Here is a 17,881-nt window from a genome sequence, read left to right as displayed (position 1 = left end):
CTCTAAGGACTGGGATTTCAGCTGGGGCGTGCAGATCATCGGTAGGGAATCCGAGAGGTAGATGCAGTGCCCTCCTGAGGGCGCGGTTCTGCGGCCTCTGGAGTTTGTCCAGGTGCTGCTTTGCCGCGTATCCCCAGACATTCTGGCGCAGACTTTCCTGTGGACTTCCTCTATGTGGGGTTTCCACGTAAGACGAGAGTCCAAGGTTACGCCAAGGTACTTGGCGGTTCTGCGCCAGGGGAGTTGGTTTCCGTTTAGGTGAAGGTGGAAGGGGGGTGTGGGGAGGGGCGTTGAGGAGGTTCGCGCCTTCCGAGCCTCCGGGTAATCAGCGTAGCCTGCGTCTTTTCAGAGTTGATGGTGATGTGCCAGTGACGGGCCCAAGTTTCTGTGCCATCTAAAACCCTTTGTAGCCTACGGATGACCAGTTCCTTGTTCGCATTTCTCGTATAAAAGGCTGTTTCGTCTGCGTACTGTGCGGTGTGCACCAGGGGGGCCGTTGGTGTATCCGACGTGTACAGGCTGAACAAAACGGGTCCCAGGACCGATCCCTGTGGTACCCCAGCATGAATAAGCCTTTTGGTGGAGGTGGCAGTTTCTACTTTGCCAGAGACAGTTATGCCCGTGAGACAGCTTTTGATCTGGTTAACTATGCTCCTGGGAAACCCTTGTGTGTATAACTTGTAGAGTAGGCCTCAATGCCGTACTGAGACGAAGACTTTGGCTACGTCTAGTAGCACTATCCCGTAGTAGCCTCTGTGGTCGAAGCCCTCTGTGGCTGCTTCAACCACTCTCATGATCTGTTCCTGTATGGGTATTAGCTGGAGGCGCTCATAGATCTTGCTGAGAATTGGCAAGGGGCTAATCGGCCTGTAGTGCTGCGGGAATAGAGGGTCTTTCCCTGGTTTGTGTAACGACAATGCGGGCATGCAGCCCATCCAATCAGGTGGTGTAAGGCGATGACGTTGAACGCAAAATATGTTCAAAAATAGAGTTTTCTAGTTTAAAGATTGGAGAATAATACGGGGTATTATAATCCTGAATAAAACCAACCTGCTTTCAGAAAAAAGAGTTTTGCGTTACTCATCGAACCCCCCCCCCCCTCCTCCCTCCGTAAGTGAAGTCTGTCTGGCTTGGTTTAGCAGTGGATGTTCCTTCGCGTTTCCGCTTCACAGTCACATCACTAACAGTCGACCTGGACACCTTTAGGATGATTGAAATGTCCCTGATGAGTTGTTCAATGACTAGTCCACGTTCGAAGTCTCTGAGCCCTCTTAACTAATCCATTCTGTTGTTACTCCATCTCTGCTGACAACACAATAGTCCTCGACTCCGTCCTTATCACAATGGGGTGTCGCGATACTTCAGATCAGACAGTGTTTTAGGTGGGGAGACAAAGGGGGTCAGATCAGACAGTGGGAGAGAGAGAGAGAGAGAAAGAGAGAGAGAGAGAGAGAGAGAGAGAGAGAGACGGCGGGCCGTACTCACCGCCCACGATTACGGTGCCTCCAGAGCCCGCGCCCTTGCCACCTGCGGAGGCCCTCTGGTGCTGCTCCAGCGAGTGCGCCAGCTTGGCGAACGCCCACTCCCTGCAGAAGAAGCGCTTGCTGCCCCCGGCGGGCGGCGCGTCGCCCACGCCGCCCGCAGGCGCCGCCCCCACAGCCGCAGTCGCCACCGCAGCAGCCGTGTTGCCCTCGGGGGACGACATCTCACTGGTCGGCAGCCGGCGCCATGGCAAAACAGGTACCCTCGCGTGTCAAAACAGCTCCCCAACTGGAAGATTTCTAGATTCTCCCCCTCCTCGTAACCACCTTAAAAGAATAACACAAAAAACACGCCTCTCTCGGTAGCAAAAAAGTGGTGTGTTATTAACTGGCGCTTGAGTTACTCTACACAGCTCTTGAGACGGATCGAAGTATAAATATACTGTGGACGACAATTTGCGGTGAACAGGTATATTCCCTATGGTAGTCTTCAACGACGCTAATTACTATCACTTAGATATAAACGAGGAACTTTTCTTGCTGTGTCTTTCCCACTGATCACGACAGTCTGCAAATAACCGTGACTGAGAACTGAGGGAACGCTCCTCTCACGTCCAGTTATTTGAGGATCCTGTCCACACTAAGGCCACTAATTACTCTAAGACTCACAGCACCTGAAGTGAATGGTAGGCCATTCGGTAATACTGCCTGACACTTGGGAACTTATCTCGACTACTGCTTTGGCTATAAACAGGTAACTGCGGGAGCGTCAAAACAAATGTTTCTCTCTCTCGATCAGCCTTGACACATCCCTAAATAGTTAAACGCTTTGGTATTGTGGGTAACTCGCGAAGCACTCCGCCTAGAATCGTGTTGTCACGAAAGACGCGAGAGTCGACGCTCACTAGGCTCGGCCAGACACCTCGCCGCTCGGTGAGGTTCCGGACAGGTGTCGACCAGTTGGTCGGCTCTGAGGCTACGTCCCGCAGAAGAGCCCGGGGGGACCCAGCGCCGGGTCCGTGGAGCAGAGACACGGCAGAGGAGACGGCATGCCCCTATCTGGGGACGCGGCAGCATCGGGCGGCGGGCGAACTGCCGCCGCTGCAGCGACGTGTTGTCAGGGCACAGGCGTTGCTGGTCGCGGCACGCATCAGTTCGGCATCCATCTTCGGCAAAGTAGTCTTCAGTGGCACGACGTCATCACGCCCAGTCTGAAAAGAAGGAAGATTCCACTAAAAACACGCGCTGACATCAAGGTTCTCTACTCCAACATTACCTTTCACAATAAAAATAAACTCTGAGCTGTAACCTGTCATGTACTCAAGCAAATGCTACCTTAGGAATTCTGCGATACCAGGGGAGATCGGTATCTTCATTTACAATAAATAAATTCATATTGCACGTATTTAAAACAATGTTGAATTATTTTAAATAATCTTTGTAAATTCATTTCTATCAATTTTGCTAAACGTGTACCAGTGATTATCTCCGTCGTTCATATTGAGGGGGGTAGGACGTCTACATCTACATCTACGTGTACATCTACATTTATACTCCGCAAGCCACCCAACGGTGTGTGGCGGAGGGCACTTTACGTGCCACTGTCATTATCTCCCTTTTCTGTTCCAGTCGCGTATGGTTCGTGGGAAGAACGACTGTCTGAAAGCCTCCGTGCGCGCTCGAATCTCTCTAATTTTACTTTCGTGATCTCTTCGGGAGGTATAAGTAGGGGGAAGCAATATATTCGACACATCATCCAGAAACGCACCCTCTCGAAACCTGGCGAGCAAGCTACATCGCGATGCAGAGCGCCTCTCTTGCAGAGTCTGCCACTTGAGTTTGCTAAACATCTCCGTAACGCTATCACGGTTACCAAATAACCCTATGACGAAACGCGCCGCTCTTCTTTGGATCTTCTCTATCTCCTCCGTCAACCCGATCTGGTACGGATCCCACACTGATGAGCAATACTCAAGTATAGGTCGAACGAGTGTTTTGTAAGCCACCTCCTTTGTTGATGGACTACATTTTCTAAGGACTCTCCCAATGAATCTCAACCTGATACCCGCCTTACCAACAATTAATTTTATATAATCATTCCACTTCAAATCGTTCCGCACTCATACTCCCAGATATTTTACAGAAGTAACTGCTACCAGTGTTTGTTCCGCTATCATATAATCATACAATAAAGGATCCTTCTTTCTATGTACTCGCAATACATTACATTTGTCTATGTTAAGCGTCAGTTGCCACTCCCTGCACCAAGTGCCTATCCGCTGCAGATCTTCCTGAATTTCGCTACAATTTTCTAATGCTGCAACTTCTCTGTATACTACTGCATCATCCGCGAAAAGCCGCATGGAACTTCCGACACTATCTACTAGGTCATTTATATATATTGTGAAAAGCAATGGTCCCATAACACTCCCCCTGTGGCACGCCAGAGGTTACTTTAACGACTGTAGACGTCTCTCCATTGATAACAACATGCTGTGTTCTGTTTGCTAAAAACTCTTCAATCCAGCCACACAGCTGGTCTGATATTCCGTAGGCTCTTACTTTGTTTATCAGGCGACAGTGCGGAACTGTATCGAACGCCTTCCGGAAGTCAAGGAAAATAGCATCTACCTGGGAGCCTGTATCTAATATTTTCTGGGTCTCATGAACAAATAAAGCGAGTTGGGTCTCACACGATCGCTGTTTCCGGAATCCATGTTGATTCCTACAGAGTAGATTCTCGGTTTCCAAAAACGACATGATACTCGAGCAAAAAACATGTTCTAAAATTGTACAACAGATCGACGTCAGAGATATAGGTCTATTGTTTTGCGCATCTGCTCGACGACTCTTCTTGAAGACTGGGACTATTTGTGCTCTTTTCCAATCGTTTGGAACCTTCCGTTCCTCTAGAGACTTGCGGTACACGGCTGTTAGAAGGGGGGCAAGTTCTTTCGCATACTCTGTGTAGAATCGAATTGGTATCCCATCAGGTCCAGTCAAACTGGACGACTTGGAGCAGGAGAGGTACGAGAGGACATTTTAATTTCCACTGTCTATACTTTTACGAATAACTTCATAAAACTTTGTCAGAATGGCCAGAAAGGATTCAGGATTTACACTCATAGCATTGGAAGTTCAAAAATATAAGAAAATAATTTTTTTTACATTTAAAAGTTGACATTTTTTCACTTACCATTGGCTGCACTTGTTGCTATAGGTACACTTTCCTTCATAAGTAAGGGAGATTCTTCGATGAATTTTGCACAGCATACAAACCATACTTACAGGTGTATGAAACTCTAGAATTTTCCAAATCTATTGAAAACTGTGGTAATAATTGAGATAATTAACTATAAAATTTGAGTTTTTTCTAAACACGAAGTTTAAAATGTAACAGCACATTCATTTTTCCATAAATTAAATAATTTCTAGAGTTTCATACACCTGTAAGTATGGTTTGTATGCTGTACAAAATTCATCGAAGAATCTCTCTTACTTATGAAGGAACGTGTACCTGTAGCAACAAACGCAGCCAAAAGTAAGTGAAAAAAATTATGTAAGTTCACATGCAAAAAATAATTCTTTTTAATGTTTTTGAACTTCCACTGCTATGAGTGTGAATCCTGAATCCTTCCTGGTCATGCTGACAAAGTTTTATGAATTTATTCGTAAATGTATAGACAGTGGGAATTAAAATGTCCTGTGGTGTCTCTCCTGCTCCAAGACGGCCCGTTTAACGTCCTACCCCCCTTAACTCTCTGCTTTTTACAGTATCTCTGTTCTTCGCTGTGTATGGACTTGGCGGAAAGTGGTTGTAGATGGGAGTCGAGTAGTTTCTGATGCTACATAAAGCAAATGTAATGTACGCTGCGTTCGTTCATATTGTGTCGTCATAATATGCGAAATGTTGCAGAATACAGAAGTTTAAAAGTTCAAATACTCTACAGCATTCAGTATATCGAGAATTTCTTTCCGTGTCTGAAGAGGACCATCGGACATTATTCTGCCTCTACGGAAGACAACGAAGCCATCTTCAAAATAATCAACTAAGTAAAATTTCATCTTTTCATGTGTGGATCTGTCCTTCGATGCAGTTAACTTAAAAATAATGACAACGCGTAGTTTCAGTGTAAGTAATTGAATGTACAACATTTAGTAAGGACATTACAACCATTAGATACCCTCTCCTTTACATTATATATGTAGGAAGCTAGCAGGAGCAGGTGAGGTAGAAAACTTGATACTGCAATTAAAATTGGTTTTACTATGTACTTGGCTTGCATGGTCTTTCTTGCTTTGAAGACAAGTGATTGAGTATACAGCACTGAAGAGGCACAACATAACCCTAAGATATCCTTTCCTCTACATTAGATAGGTATGGTGTCTGCTCTTCCAGTCATGGTATGTAGTACGTAAGCCTGACGGCATATCGATCTTTCGGTGCAAAATGCACAATAACGTCCGACGTCTCGCGGGAATACATTAGGGCTGCGAGCGAAGAGGAATAACAGATAGGGGACACGGCTCTGTGGTGTGCAGCATATGGAGATTTTCGTCGGGTGGCAGACGTCAACGGATAGCCAAACGGTTAAGACGCTCGATCGCGTGAAGCAGGAAATTTTGGTTCGACTCGCAGTCCGGTACAAAGTTTTACTTGTCGCCAACGAGTTATTTCAATGCAGCAAAAATTTATTTCTTGACACGTTGTTCTAAAGGTACAACATTCCAACCGACATGTACACATATGAGTAAAGAGATCATGATGACCGAGCGAGGTGGCGCAGTGGTTAGCACACTGGACTCACATTCGGGAGGACGACGGTTCAATCCCGCAACCGCCCATCCTGATTAGGTTTTCCCTAAGTCGCCTCAGGCAAATGCCGGGATGGTTCCTTCGAAAGGGCACGGCCGACTTCCTTCCCCATCCTTCCCTACCCGATGACCTCGCAGTTTGGTCTCCTCCCCCCAAATCAACCCAACCCCATCGTCATGATGATTGCCCACCGCCAGACTAATGCCGCCTGGTCGAGTTGCGTGGACGTGACGCAGTAAGGAAAGTGTATAAACGGAGTACAGACATATAGGGAATCATTCCAGCAATGATACGTTGCACAAAACGGGGAAATCGGTTGATATTAGCTACTCTGTTCTGGGTACGAGCATCTCATAAACGGCGGAGCTGGTCGGCTGTTCGCGTGCTACTTTTCGCGAGTGTCTGAGGAAAGTGGTTGGAGGATGGTGAAACCATAAACGAGAGAAAAGGTCTTGGACATACACGAATCAACAAACACAGTCTGAAAAGCAGGACAGGAGGCGTTCTGTGGGACATCTGTGAGAGGCTACACTGCTGGTGAAGAAACAACTGTTTTGGAGCTCGGCGTTCAGAGCACTACAGTCGAATATGGGACTCTGCAACAGGTGACCCCTATGTTGACCCAACAACGCCGTCATTTACGATTGCAGTGGGAACGTGATCGTCCAAATTGAAAGATGGATTAATGGAAACGTCTCCGCTCCGTAGGTGGTGTGAGGCGAGTATTGGTTAAAAAGAGACAGGGAGCAGGCGAAAGATAGCGGATAATGGACACAGGAGAGCTAATAATAGGTGGAAGGATGTGAGTAACAAAAATAAGTACGAGATGGAGAGAGATGCCTATGGTAGCTGACGAGGAGAAGGCGTGAGAGAGAGCTGAGTGTTTTGGAATAAGTGGTTTGTCAGGAAAGAGAGAGAGATAGGGAGTGAGTAATATGGGAGTTTACTATTTTTGTTAAATCCAGCAGAAATTGCTGATAAATACACATCATTAACTTCCCATTTCACTGACGCTCTTTACTCATTTATGCAAATCTTAATGAATGCAAAATAGTACTCGGTGGAGCTGAACTGCTCCAAATAGTGCAACACACCAACGTATCTCCCATCGCCAGAATATGCGACTACAATTTTTTTCCTTTATTGTTAGGTAATGTCATAATTGCTGCTGCTATGTAGCTAGCAGATGAATGAAATGACATCAGGCTTAAACAACTAAACGCGATGAAACCTTGTTGGTCGGGTGATGAAAGAGTAGTGTTGTTATGAACAGCTGCGCGCCTGGCTGGTTGTACATGCCGCGTGACAGTGCCGCTGTGCGGGTTGCCGCTCGATGCAGCGCCAGGCGTCAACCCCACGCGACATTGTCTGGCTCGATACGACTGCCCCGTACACGGTAGTGTCTCGCGTCACACAGCGCACACGTGTGTCTCTGCGCGGCAGCCACCGGTCGGGACGGAATACAGCACTACAGGACTTACCCGATGCTCTGTCATAACTCCCTAATAAACAGACTAGGAGGTACCATTCTGTCATCACACGTCATCCACGATTTCGTTTGCAATTTGTGGAACGAAGTGAGGAAGTTGATTACAGTTTGCCACATGTCTTCCCCATGGCTAGATTAACGTGGCTGTTTCACCTAATAACGTTCCTGACAGATACTACTAGTGATTTCTGGCTTATGACCAATTCCATTGACTGGTCGCCGATCCCTCCACAGAATTATCTGAATGATAACTCTTTCGCCATTTGATTGATTATTAATTTCCTTCTAGATACACTTCTAGAACTTCCATTTTGGAACCTTTTTCAAGTGATTCATTATTGTATTTCAGAAATTAGTTACATTTCATGTCATAGTACATCACGGCTACAGCCAATTTTTCGTCACTTGTATTATAGTATAATTACCATTCCCCTTGTCCTGTTCCTTTCATCTGTGATTCAGCATATTTGTTATTCGACCTTACAGAAATCATCTTGTTAACGCCACTTACATGGTTTGTTAGAGAACCAAGTGCAAGCATCATGTAGGCTGTCAAAAATTTGTACTGAAACCCTCCCTCAAATTCTGCTGAAATTCTGTGAAGTTGAGAAAGTAAACATTGAAGCTGTGAAGCTACATCATGAACAGTGTCCGAATGAATCGACGGCTTTCGGTGTTCAACTGAGTTGGTGAATCCATTTTTATGCACAATGTTTCGGATGCCGACATCGCCGCGTTCTTCAGGTTGTGCGGTCTGTGTTATGTGTATTCCAACCTGACGGTGAAGTCTTGTTGCTGGTGAGCCGCTGTTTATTTTTCACAGATTGCACTGTTATTTCGTGACGCACCCACGCTCTTACCGTTTCCCGGTTCTAGTGGATGAAATGCCCTGCGATATCTTAATAAATTGAGTGCTGGTCCCCAAATATTGTTCAAATTGAAAACTCCGCCACTCTTCATTAAGTTTTCGGTTATCTAGGCCACTGGTACCTATAACAACACAGCTCAAAACACCTGAGAAGACGACTGGACCAGTCCTCGAAATATCGCAAAGAAAATGGAACCTATAACTCGGCTGAACACCCTAAAGCACCCTATTAATCAAACGCGACGAAAAACATGACAGATCCCAATTTGTTTGACAACACTACCGTCCACGAAAAGGAGGTTTTTAGGTTAGAGTCTCGGTGGGGTACACGGTTCAAATAGCCTAGAAATATGAAAACATGGAAAATTCCGCAGAAAGGTGTATAAGAAACTGAGATACATAGCAACCTACGACGCCAACCGAAGTTTGCGATTTCACTTTATTTTCGGTTTCCGTAGTCCGACCAGGACTCGATCCGCTATCTGTTACCAGGCACGCAGTTTACCGCTAGGCCATCAGGATTGACATGAAAACGCAACAGTATGTACAGCATCAAATTATTAGCGAGTGCTGTCGAGAAATCCCGCGCCATGTGTAATTCCTTGGAATGAGTTGGTGATTTCGGAAGCACGGCCACTAGGATGTGTAGATTACTAGTGTACTGGAGTGGACTGTGATCTTGCCAGTGTCGGCATATTCTACATACAGAACAGAAAATAATTTATGTACAACAGTAAGTTGTATTTATATATGAACAAATGTTATACACTGAAGAACCCGGACAATATTTACAGTAAGCAATAATTGCCTAGCCGACGACAGAAGAAAATTTCTAACCGAAGATGAACATATATACATAGTATTTTGTAATTCGTTTCCAATTGTCCAATACTGCACGCAATCTTGCGGTCAATCGATAGGAAAATGCTGAATATTTCAGTCTCTTGATGTGAGAACGAAAACAAATACCTAAATTTATCTTTACAGTTTTTATTTTTCATTTGTGTAGCGAACTGTATATCGTTGCAGCAGTCGAGCGGTCTTTTAGAAGTCTCACATCAACTGCACGTGAGCTCAACTGTCTCTTACGCAATGCACAGTGAAGCATATAGACAGCCATCTGCTTATGACACAACCAGTACTTCATGCATTTTATGTAACATTGGTTATGAAATGTGGTTTAACACCTGCGGGCGGCAGAACGGGCATACGGCCTTTTTTTTCTTTTTCTCTCCTCTCATTTCCTTGCTTCAGTAACCACAGGATTTTTACGCACATACGGTAACGTAACTCTATTGCTCGGCAAAGCAATCTGTAGATCTAGCTGTTGTGGGAAGTGACTTGCTCACGTGACAAGGTATAGCAACGTTCCTGTTGAAGGCAGTGCAGTGCAGCTACACAAAGAAATCCCAAAGCCACAGCACAGCAGCACGCCGCTAGAGGAACCAAAGAAATGGCGCAGCCCACTAATAAAACGGAGACGAGCTGCGCCATCTTTTTTAGGGTCCTGTAACGGCGTGCTACGGTACTCTCCTGCTGGGACTTCTTTGCTTATCGGGACTGCAAACATGTACCTAGAACCAATAAAAATTACTTTACTTTTTTTGCAGGTAATCATTAAAAGTTTATGATTACGCTCGTAACGGGACGAAAAGGTAAGAGTCGAGTGGGATTAGCCGAGCGGTCTAGGGCGCTGCGGTCATGGGCTGTGCGGCTGATCTCGGCGGAGGTTCGAGTCCTCCCTCGGGCACGGGTGCATGTGTTAGTATAATTTAGGTTAAGTGGTGTGTAGGCTTAGGGACTGATGACCTTAGCAGTTAAGACCCATAAGATTTCACACACATTTGAATATTTGAAATGGTAAGGTGTAAAAGTTACTGCAGCAGGATAACAAGGCAGTGTGTTGCGCTGTTAGAAGTTGCTGCAGCAGGATCACAAGGCAGTGTGTTGCGCTGTTAGAAGTTGCTGCAGCAGGATCACAAGGCAGTGTGTTGCACTGTTAGACAACCCGCACATGAAGAGGCATAAATGAAGCCCCTTGCCTACTCGAGTTGGTAACCGGTCGAATGTGTATCTCTTCCTGTGCCTATAAACAGGGCTTCAAGACTGCGTGACTGCAAAAGTGGCTCTCCAGTAAATCGCTTGCAGTGCGTTGCCAGTCAGTTGCCAGCGACTCGGCGCCCGCGTTGGCAAGCGAACTGAGTTGGATCGTCACCTCGAACAATGCTATGTGTATGTTTAATTCAAAGAAAAACGAGAAAATTGTGACGACTGGCTTTCAGCGGGAAGCGGAAAGACATCCCATTTTATATAACTACAAGCTCCCAGGCTATTACAGGAAGGATTTGCCAGAGAAAGCGCGGTCTGAAGCATGGAAAGAATTTCATGTGAACTGTATATCGTGTACTGCATGTTTATTGTTCACAATAAAGTTACTGGTGCATCAACGGGAATACATGTACAAATAATGGAAATCATCCCGGGAGTGGTCTTTTGTGTCACTAGCTGGCTGTGTCGTATAAAATCACATTGTCAAGCGCAAACGAACAGTGGAAACAACGGGAAACGACTACAAATCTCCGATACGCGTAAAAGCATTGGTGTCCACATATAAATGATAAAGTGCACAAACCTCAATCACATTACCCTATTTATACAGGATGTTACAAAAAGGTACGGCCAAACTTTCAGGAAACATTCCTCACGCACAAATAAAGAAAAGATGTTATGTGGACATGTGTCCGGAAACGCTTAATTTCCATGTTAGAGATCATTTTAGTTTCGTCAGTATGTATTGTACTTCCTCGATTCACCGCCAGTTGGCCTAATTGAAGGAAGGTAATGTTGACTTCGGTGCTTGTGTTGACATGCGACTCATTGCTCTACAGTACTAGCATCAAGCACATCAGTACGTAGCATCAACAGGTTAGTGTTCATCACGAACGTGGTTTTGCAGTCAGTGCAATGTTTACAAATGCGGAGTTGGCAGATGCCCATTTGATGTATGGATTAGCACGGGGCAATAGCCGTGGCGCGGTACGTTTGTATCGAGACAGATTTCCAGAACGAAGGCGTCCCAACACGAAGACGTTCGAAGCAATTGATCGGCGTCTTAGGGAGCACGGAACATTCCAGCCTATGACTCGCGACTAGGGAAGACCTAGAACGACGAGGACACCTGCAATGGACGAGGCAGTTCTTCGTGCAGTTGACGATAACCCTAATGTCAGCGTCAGAGAAGTTACTGCTGTCAAGGTAACGTTGACCACGTCACTGTATGGAGAGTGTTACGGGAGAACCAGTTGTTTCCGTACCATGTACAGCGTGTGTACGCACTATCAGCAGCTGATTGGCCTCCACGGGTACACTTCTGCGAATGGTTCATCCAACAATGTGTCAATCCTCATTTCAGTGCAAATGTTCTCTTTACGGATGAGGCTTCGTTCCAACGTGATCAAATTGTAAATTTTCACAATCAACATGTGTGGCCTGAAGTGAATCCGCACGCAATTGTGCAATCACGTCATCAACACAGATTTTCTGTGAACGTTTGGGCAGCCATTGTTGGTGATGTCTTGATTGGGCCCCATGTTCTTCCACCTACGCTCAATGGAGCACGTTATCATGATTTCATACGGGATACTCTACCTGTGCTGCTAGAACATGTGCCTTTACAAGTACGACACAACATGTGGTTCATGCACGATGGGGCTCCTGCACATTTCAGTTGAAGTGTTCGTACGCTTCTCAACAACAGATTCGGTGACCGATGGATTGGTAGAGGCGGACCAATTCCATGGCCTCCACGCTCTCCTGACCTCAACCCTCTTGACTTTCATTTATGGGGGCATTTGAAAGCTCTTTTGTAGGCAACCCCGGTACCAAATGTACAGACTTTTCGTGCTCGTATTGTGAACGACTGTGATACAATACGCCATTTTCCAACAGGGTTGCATCAGCGCATCAGGGATTCCATGCGACGGAGGGTGGATGCATGTATCCTCGCTAACGGAGGACATTTTGAACATTTCCTGTAACAAAGTGTTTGAAGTCACGCTGGTACGTTCTGTTGCTGTGTGTTTCCATTCCATGATTAATGTGATTTGAAGAGAAGTAATAAAATGAGCTCTAACATGGAAAGTAAGCGTTTCCGGACACATGTCCACATAACATATTTTCTTTCTTTGTGTGTGAGGAATATTTCCCGAAAGTTTGGCCGTACCTTCTTGTAACACCCTGTAAATCTCAAAATTTTTCAAAGTAAAAGTAACGATGTGTTAAGGCGGAAGAAATCAACTGAGCCAAATCACTGTAGTACTGTTCAGTCGTTCTATGAAAAGCTATGGCCTTCGACTCTATCTTTCCAGCAACTTGGACGCTACATAAAGTCTTCGGTTTACGTTCCTTCTACGGATGAGTCCTTTATTTTCTTCGGTTTCTCACTGCAACAACATCTTCCTCTGTGCTCGACATGCCGAGTATAACCAGAAGATGTTGATGCTACGAAGAATACTCGCCCGCTCCCTCGCCCGCACGCGGCGACTGCAGTTGCTCACTTCAGAGTTTCGCGGTGTACAGTACTGCGCTGCCAACCAATCGGCAACCAGCTGCCAATAAACAGGGTGGAGCGAATAACAGTGGCCCGGGAGAGAGGATTACGACTGGACGTGATTGTACGAGATGCTATCCAAAATTTTCGAGACTGGTGCTGTCATCTGTTGAAAACCTTAACTTTGGGCTAATGGTCACCATCACCCTAGAAGTAATTCCCATACGCACATACACACTGGTTCCAGCCTCTCTGTCACTGGTCAAACGTTTTCTGGAAGTCCTGTTCTTTGAGGTTGTTTATCACCGCCAATGATTCTTCTTGAATCCTCTCTAGAGTGTCGAACCGACGGCCTTTCAACTTGAGTTTCAGTTTTGAGAATAGCGCGAAGTCGCAAGGCGCCAAATCTGGTGTGTACGGTGGGTGGGGTACAACCGCCATGTTATTTTTTGCCGAAAAGGTCCTGGTGAGCAAGGACGTGTGACAGGGCGCGTTGTCGTGATGCAGCAGCCAGTTCCCTTGACGTCAAAGTTCGGGCCGTCGTCGCCGCACGTTTCCACGGAGCCGTCGCGAAACGTCACAGTAGTACGCGGTATTCACTGTTTGGTTGGGTGGGACGATTTCTTTGTGCACAATTCCACTGGTATCAAAGTAAACGGTGATAATACTCTTCACTTTGCTCTTCACCTGTCTCGCTTTTTTTGGGTCTTGGAGAGCCGGAGCTCTTCCACTCAAACACACACGTACGGCTTATGCTCTGTCCCCCAAACACTTGTTCAATCATTGCAAGGGTCTCCGTGTTTGTGTCTCTCGTCACGTAAATGGAACTGCATAATATTGCGAAACGGTATGCCATTTCTTTTTGCGTTAAATTGTGTGAAAACGCGACGAAAACTTACGGTCAGATTCAGAAGGCTTTTGGAGAGGAGGTTGTGCCAAGAGCTCAAGTTTTTCGTTGCCATAAAATGTTTAGTGAAGGCAAAACTAATGTTGAAGATGAAGACCGCAGTGGACGACCATCAACCTCACGGACGGGTGTCAACTTGGCCAGGGTGAGTGAACTCGTACAATCTGATCGAAGATTATCCGTGAAAATGATTGCAGAACAACTGAACATCAATCGAGAAACGGTTCGTCTAATAATAACTGAAGATCTTGGTATGAGAAAGATTTGTGTAAAAATGGTCCCCAAAAATCTCACACCACAACAGCGAGAAACACAGAAAAATGTGGCAGCCGATCTGTTAGAGCAAACGGAAATCAATCCAGAGTTGTTCAATCGTGTTATCACTGGTGATGAAAGTTGTTTTTTTTTCAGTACGATCCAGAGACAAAACGCCAAAGATAGCAAAGGTGCTCAAAGGGATCACCCAGACCAAAAAAAGCTCGCATGTCAAAGTCAAAAGTGAAATGCATGCTTGTGTGCTTCTTTGATTCCAAGGGAATTGTTCATAAAGAGTGGGTGCCTCCTGGACAAACAGTTAACCAATATTACTACTAAGAAATTTTAGAAGGACTTCGTAAAAGAGTTCCTCGTATCCGTACCAACATTGCTGATAATTGGATTCTGCATCACGATAATGCGCCATCCCATACTGATCTGTCAGTACAGCAATTTTTAACCTCAAAACAAATTTCACTACGACCACGGCCACCTTATTCACCAGATATCGCTCCGTGTGACTTTTTTCTATTTCCAAGAGTCAAAACGGCGGTCAAGGGACACCATTTTCAAACAACACAAGGTGTCCGAAAAGCTGTGACGACGGTCTTGAAGGATATTACAGAAGATGAGTTCCAGAAATGTTACCATCAATGGCAGAAGCGCTGGAAAAAGTGTGTGCAGTCAGAAGGGAACTACTTTGAAGGAGACAACACTAAACTTGACTAAATCGGTAAACAACATTTTTTTCACATCAGTCTATTTATTGTCGCACCTCGTATTTGATCGCTACCCACTTCCATCGTCGTTACCGGAACTCGCCTCGATTCTGCAGGTAGAGTAGTATAATATTCTCTTTAAAACTATACAGGGCCTTCAGTTATCTATTCAGAGACGACCGAAACGAGTGTCCTACACCGTATTAGGCTCGGCAGTGTGTTGTGGTTTTGGTGTTTCCATGCTTTTGTCCAATCCCAGTACGTACAGCGAGATTGGACTGAGAAAAGTTTGGGACTTGTACGGGCACTGATAACCAGGCAGTTGAGCACCCCACAAACCAAACGTCATCATCATCATCATCATCATCATCATCATCATCGTCATCATTATGTGGATTTTCTCATTTTCGGCCCGTATCGCCGGTGGAATAAATCCCCAATCGTCTCTGCTCAGATATATACTTTTCTTATCTTGTAACATTCCAGCAATACCACAATGCGGCATTCGTCGCACGGTGGATAGTGTTTATAATTTTTTGACCCATCGGTGCACGTGGATGTAAATTGGGACTCAAATTATCCCGGTTAGACTATACTGCACAGTATTTCGCACATGTCAACAGCATTACACACACACCATTACATCAAAGCTCACGTCTGGTGAAATTTTCATCGTTCTAGAAAAGACTGTGGATATCTACATATCGTGAGAGAAGTTCTTCTTTTAAAGGTCACCTGCTATTAACGCGGACTGTGAGCGTCGTGTTGTGACGTGAAAAACCGAGCCCTAATACCAACGCCGGTTTCACTCACACTACCGAAGTAACGCCAACGACACACAAACAGCGGGCTATACTATTAGCGGAACAGCAGTTGGGACCATGTTACGCAGTTGGCAACATTTTCTTTTTTTTCTGGCCCATCAGGGAAAAATTTAAAGCAATTTCCGCGCAGCAACACCCGTTTCCATGAAAACGGCGTACGCAATTACGAAGGGCAGTTTGTGTTGTGCGCAATATGCACGCACATCGCGGCTCTGTGAATGTGCGACACACTGCAATTTCGCAACTAACACCAGTCACTGTAAAACGCCTCAGCCTTTCTTCAAAGCAGCCTGTAGTATTTTCGCTATGTCCTCCAGCTTACAGACAACGTTTTTCTAACAGTTACAACCACTCTGAATTAATGTTACATAGTACATACACAAATGGCCATTAAAATTGCTACACCAAGAAGAAATGCAGATGATAAACGGGTATTCATTGGACAAATATATTATACTAGAACTGACATGTGATTACATTTTCACGCAATTTGGGTGCATAGATCCTGAGAAATCAGTACCCAGAACAACCACCTCTGGCCGTAATAACGGCTTTGATACACCTGGGCATTGAGTCAAACAGAGCTTGGATGGCGTGTACAGGTACAGCTGCCCTTGCAGCTACAACACGATACCACAGTTCATCAAGAGTAGTGACTAGCGTATTGTGACGAGCCAGTTGTTTGGCCACCATTGACCAGAAGTTTTCAATTGGTGAGAGATCTGGAGAGGGCAGCAGTCGTTCTATATTAATAAAGGCCCTGCAACATGCGGTCGTGCATTATCCTGCTGAAATGTAGGGTTTCCCTGTTGACTCAGGGATCAAGACGTGGCTGCACGATGAAGGGTAGAGCCACGGGTCGTAACACATCTGAAATGTAACGTGCCGTCAATATGAACAAGAGGTGACCGAGACGTGTAACCAATGGCACCCCATACCATCACGCCGGGTGATACGCCAGTATGGCGATGACGAATACACGCTTCCAATGTGCGTTCACCGCGATGTCACCAAACACGGATGCGACCATCACGAAGCTGTAAACAGAACCTGGATTCATCCGAAAAAAATGACGTTTTTCCATTCGTGCACCGAGATTCGTCGTTGAGTACACCATCGTAGGCGCTCCTGTCTGTGGTAAACGCAGCCATGGTCTCCGAGCTGATAGTCCATGCTGCTGCAAACGTCGTCAAACTGTTCGTGAAGATGGTTGTTGTCTTGCGAACGTCCCCATTTGTTGACTCAGGGATTAAGACGTGGCTGCACGATCCGTTACAGCCATACGGATAAGATGCCTGTCATCTCGACTGCTAGTGATACGAGGTCGTTGGGATCCAGCACAGCGTTCTGTATTACCCTCCTGATCCCACCGATTCCATATTCTCCTAACAGTCGTTGGATCTCGACCAACGATAAACCGCAATCGCGATAGGCTACAATCGGACCTTTATCAAAGTCGGAGACGTGATGGTTCGCATTTCTCCTCCTTACACGAGGCATCACAACAACGTGTCACCAGGCAACGCCGGTCAACTGCTGTTTGTGTATGACAAATCGGTTGGAAACTTTCCTCATGTCAGCACGTTGTAGCTGTCGCCACCGGCGCCAACCTTGTGTGAATAGTCTGAAAAGCTAATCACTTGCATATCACAGCATCTTCTTCCTGTCGGTTAAATTTCGCGTCTGTAGCACGTCATCTTCGTGGTGTAGCAATTTTAATGGCAAGTAGCGTACATTAATGTTACGTAGTACTTACCTCTACCTCTATATGATTACTCTGCAATTCATACATCAGCAGTACAAGAAACTGCACAATTTATTAGCTACATGAAAATTTGTGCCGGACCGGGATTCGAACCCGGATTTCCTGCTTCACGCGAGTATTCGCCTAAAACTCTTCGACTATCCGACACGCCTCTCGGACCGATCAGGCCCATATATGCCACTGCGTCCACGTCCTGCTGTTTGTTGGC

The 17,881-nt window shown here is 45.7% G+C and overlaps 1 protein-coding gene across 1 annotated transcript in view; it reads right to left on the bottom strand.

Moving 5' to 3' along the window:
* The window catches only part of LOC124544794 (ankyrin repeat domain-containing protein 50-like), a 371,911-nt gene that overhangs the window by 159,741 nt on the left and 194,289 nt on the right, over positions 1–17,881 (bottom strand). Inside the window, exon 3 of the mRNA XM_047123476.1 lies at positions 1,486–2,692. Coding sequence (XP_046979432.1) covers positions 1,486–1,705 — 220 coding nt within the window. The 5' untranslated portion in view covers positions 1,706–2,692. The remainder of the gene's footprint in view (positions 1–1,485; positions 2,693–17,881) is intronic.

This window comes from Schistocerca americana, chromosome 8, assembly GCF_021461395.2.
Source record: "Schistocerca americana isolate TAMUIC-IGC-003095 chromosome 8, iqSchAmer2.1, whole genome shotgun sequence".
In the NCBI taxonomy this organism is placed as follows: domain Eukaryota; kingdom Metazoa; phylum Arthropoda; class Insecta; order Orthoptera; family Acrididae; genus Schistocerca; species Schistocerca americana.
Note: the sequence above shows the minus strand (reverse complement) of the source record. Positions and strands in the feature narration are given on the sequence as shown.